The sequence below is a fragment of the Austrofundulus limnaeus genome, unplaced genomic scaffold, assembly GCF_001266775.1.
Source record: "Austrofundulus limnaeus strain Quisiro unplaced genomic scaffold, Austrofundulus_limnaeus-1.0 Scaffold115, whole genome shotgun sequence".
NCBI lineage: Eukaryota > Metazoa > Chordata > Actinopteri > Cyprinodontiformes > Rivulidae > Austrofundulus > Austrofundulus limnaeus.
The window spans coordinates 1,041,278-1,044,912 of NW_013952517.1; the positions used below are offsets into that span (position 1 = coordinate 1,041,278).

At 42.1% G+C, this 3,635-nt stretch overlaps 1 protein-coding gene across 2 annotated transcripts in view; it reads left to right on the plus strand.

Moving 5' to 3' along the window:
• The first annotated feature begins 1,199 nt into the window (after positions 1-1,199).
• The window catches only part of LOC106521783 (uncharacterized), a 30,272-nt gene continuing 27,836 nt past the window's right edge, over positions 1,200-3,635 (plus strand). The window contains exon 1 of one of the 2 annotated variants that reach the window (XM_014014500.1): positions 1,200-2,097. In XM_014014500.1, the coding sequence (XP_013869954.1) occupies positions 1,203-2,097 (895 nt within the window). In that variant the 5' untranslated portion in view covers positions 1,200-1,202. The remainder of the gene's footprint in view (positions 2,098-3,635) is intronic. The other variant, XM_014014499.1, reaches the window with a different exon arrangement.

Genomic DNA, 3,635 nt, shown 5'->3' on the forward strand with positions numbered 1-3,635 from the left:
TCAGTAAAAATGAACATCAAATGAACATTTGGCTGTTTTTTTCCCCTTCATTTGTGATGAGACAAAAAAAAAAAGAGTCTGGGTTCAGCTTTTAACAAATCATCCTTACTGTACTTGTAAATTAGAACATTATAAAGAACCTATTACCTTCTCGTGGAAGTGTGTGTGGCGTTGTCTCAGCAGGAAGTCCACTTACATGTGTATGAACTGCCACGACGGCCTCACACACRCACACACACTCCTGTGACGATCCTGGCAGGTGGTGAAAACCCACACCAGCCTTGTGTTTTCCACAGAGACGGTGAAGGTTGCACAGTTAAATTTTCTGTGAAGCGCTTCAAGAGGCACAGCAGGTGGACGCTCGCGCTGTAATTAATTGCCGGTGCTCACGTGTAAACAGTGTTCAATTCAGATTAATTATACAAGCGTGAAAATGACTTTTTCCTCCCCCCCTGTATGGTTAGCAGAAGCAGAGGTGGTTTTGTCGGTGCTTTTAGATCCCAATTATACACACGACCTCGCTGTAAAGGAKGTGTTGAGCTGCATGCATTCATGGGTTTTCGGCCTATAAATAATGTGAAACTGTGTTTTAGCTGAGTTCAGAAGCCTTAAGTGGTCTGAAAGGAACCCAAAAAACTCAAATCTGCCATTAAATGTTACTTGCGTTGTGGCAAATGCAGAGCTCTCTCTGCAGCACAATAAATATTCCTTTTTTATTCCAAGGCAGGATATAAATGAATCCAGGTTGCTGTTTTAACTGGGTCACTTCTGTTTCCCCAATGAGCATTTTAACATGTTATGTAATGSCTTATAAATATAGCTGGTTAAAGATAAGTGCGAACAGTAGCTGCAATGCCATCTGAAGGAACTGAAATCTGTGTCAGCCCAGTTTCAAAGCGTGCCGTATAAAATATGAAACAGATATTAGGTGCTGAACTAAACTCCGGGCCCAAGCACAAAGCTTTCATTTCTGAAAATGGGAAACTGTTTTACTGCTGCTTTTATTTTGCTCCTGTGTTTATGAATAAATGCTATTGTGTCTAGTACACTGTATCATGATTATGAGGTGATATTGTGCAATTATGAGAGGCTAAGTCATAATTTTGAGATTGTATTTAATAGTTATGAGATGCTTTGGCAAAGTAGTTTAAAATTATAAGATGCTAAGTCATAATTTGGAGGCAATATGTAATAATTATGATATGCTTGTTTATAATTTTGAGGTTATCATAACTTTGAAGAGAAAAATCGTCGGAAATGGGCTTTTAAAAGGCTTTAAGACCTTATACTATAAAATACATAGAAAACAGTTTGTTTATGCTGTTAAGCCCCGCCTTCAGTGGACTTGTCTGTCAATCAAGTCTAAACTCCGCCTTCAATTCCTACACGTCGATCAAATTCAGTCCCCGCCCCTTCCCTGCTTGCAAGTCTCGGGAAAAAAAGCAGCGGCGGTTGTACTGGGGAAGAGAGTAAATAGAGGGAGAAGCCTCAAGATGGCTGACTCGCAGGGCTGTGTTCACCTCTCCGGAACTGCCGCTGTTGCCTCCGTGAAAAGTAACCCGACTGAGGCGAAGGGAGCGCCGGACATCCGTTCGCAGTCCACTCGAGATTTCAGCCCGCCGCCGTCCAAGAAGCTCCGAGTYGAAGAGAAGCCGAGCGGCAAAGCCAGGAAACACAGCAGGGACGGGGGTGTGGGGAGCGATGGCAGCGGGAAAGAGCAACTCCAGCAGATCCCGATGCAGCAGAGTTACGGCAGCGACCCGGGCGTGTGGACCTCGTTCAGCCCGGTGAAGACGAGCAGCGGCAGCCACCCTCCGGTGCCTACCACCGGCTGTTCCCAGACATCGACAGGCGCACACAAAGTCCTCAAACAGAGCGACTTCTTCCTCCACAAGACGCCCTCGTCCTCGAAACCCAAGAGTAAAGATAAACTATTAGGAGAGAAGGGGAAGGGAGGCGGGGAGGAGAAAAGGAAACATAAACTGTTGTTGACCTCCGGACCCGGKACTAATATTAATAACGGCAACGATATTCGTGGTTTTAACAACATTTCTGCAGCGAAGAAGGAAAACGGGGAGGTCATGTTACCAGCCCACGGTAAGCCACCATGTTTTTTTCGTTTTATTTTTTACGTTACTTTAATTGACAAAGTTTCGTTTGTGGTGAAAGTAGCGTTCAATTCACACTTTAAATGTGCAGCTACGTTATTTGTATCCGCGACGTCGTTGTTTATGGTCACGTAAAGAAAACAAACAAGAAAACAAACATTATAATCGCTACTTGTTTGCTATGGATGTACGTCTTTATTACGGTTTTATTTTCTTTTTTAAAAGGCTTGTTTAACCGATGAGTCTGCGGACTGCTTCCCAGCTTTCGTCGCCTGTTCACCCGCTCGTGAACCACCACCACCACCCCACCGCGCGCGAGCCCCGGAGAGGAGCAGCGGTCGTCGCGCGACCTGGCTGTTGAATCCAGCTGCTCTCGTGCTGCGGCGGAATCGTTACGTAATTGCGTGAAAATACAAAGCGATTTATTAAGATAAAACAAGTCGAACCTGTAAAGCGCTGTACACGAATTTAATAATATTACACTTAACAAAAAAATGTTGTTTCCTCGCTGTCATATTGGTAGATTAATGAGCTAATCTGTTAAATTTTTTTGACATCACGTGTTTTATTTCCAGCTGTTTGAGAACTAAAACGCTCCTGTCATAATATGACAGCCGCCCGCCATTATGTGCTAAGTGTTGTTTTGGTGGAGCGCCACGCCCCCCTCTAACCCCGGGCTGTTTAGGAAACAAGGCTTGTTTATACAGTTGTACAATGCAGCAAATGATCTATTCATTCACTACTTCACAAATAATTAATCTCACTTCCGTATTGTCTACGTTATAGTTTTCTATGCATGGAATTAACCACTAATAACTGTGTGTTAGATTAAAAAAAATAATTGTAGTAATCACTCTATTATGGCTAAGTGTACTAAATAACATTGTAGTATAAGTGTAATTATATATTATTTTATTTGATCCAAACTAGTGTCTCAAATACAATACATGTTGTTTTATTCTCTCTGTTTGGACTCTAGCAGGGGCCCAGGTGGGCACATGTCAGTGTGTGTGAGTGCATGATGTCACCCTTGTTTCCAGTTGGCCAGTTTAGGAGGTCATGGCACACTGCAGTCGAGTAAAAAGACTGTTCGGTGTCACTTTACCCAGTTTTTGTTTAAAGTAAAATAGGGRTTTATCAGGATTTGAGAAGATAAATACGTTATGCTGAACGCCACATAGTTTGTTTGAAAAAATGTCAGTAATAGGTTAATTTTAGAACGCAATACAATTGTTGCTTTTAATGCAACATCATCTTGACCTGACAAGCACAATTTATATAATAATAATAATAATATTGTAGCTAATTAGGGATGTAAATCAACAGCTTTATCCAGATACAATAGATTTGTTTGGATCATGATAGGATGTTTCTCAAAATCACAATGTGTGTCATGATACAATTTAGATCCAATTTGCAAGTTTGCGATCAATAAATTGATCCACAGCAAGAATATGAGGATGATCTAGACCAGTGTTTCCCAAAGTTGGGGTCGGGACCCAAAGTGGGGTCCCGAAACATCAAGGT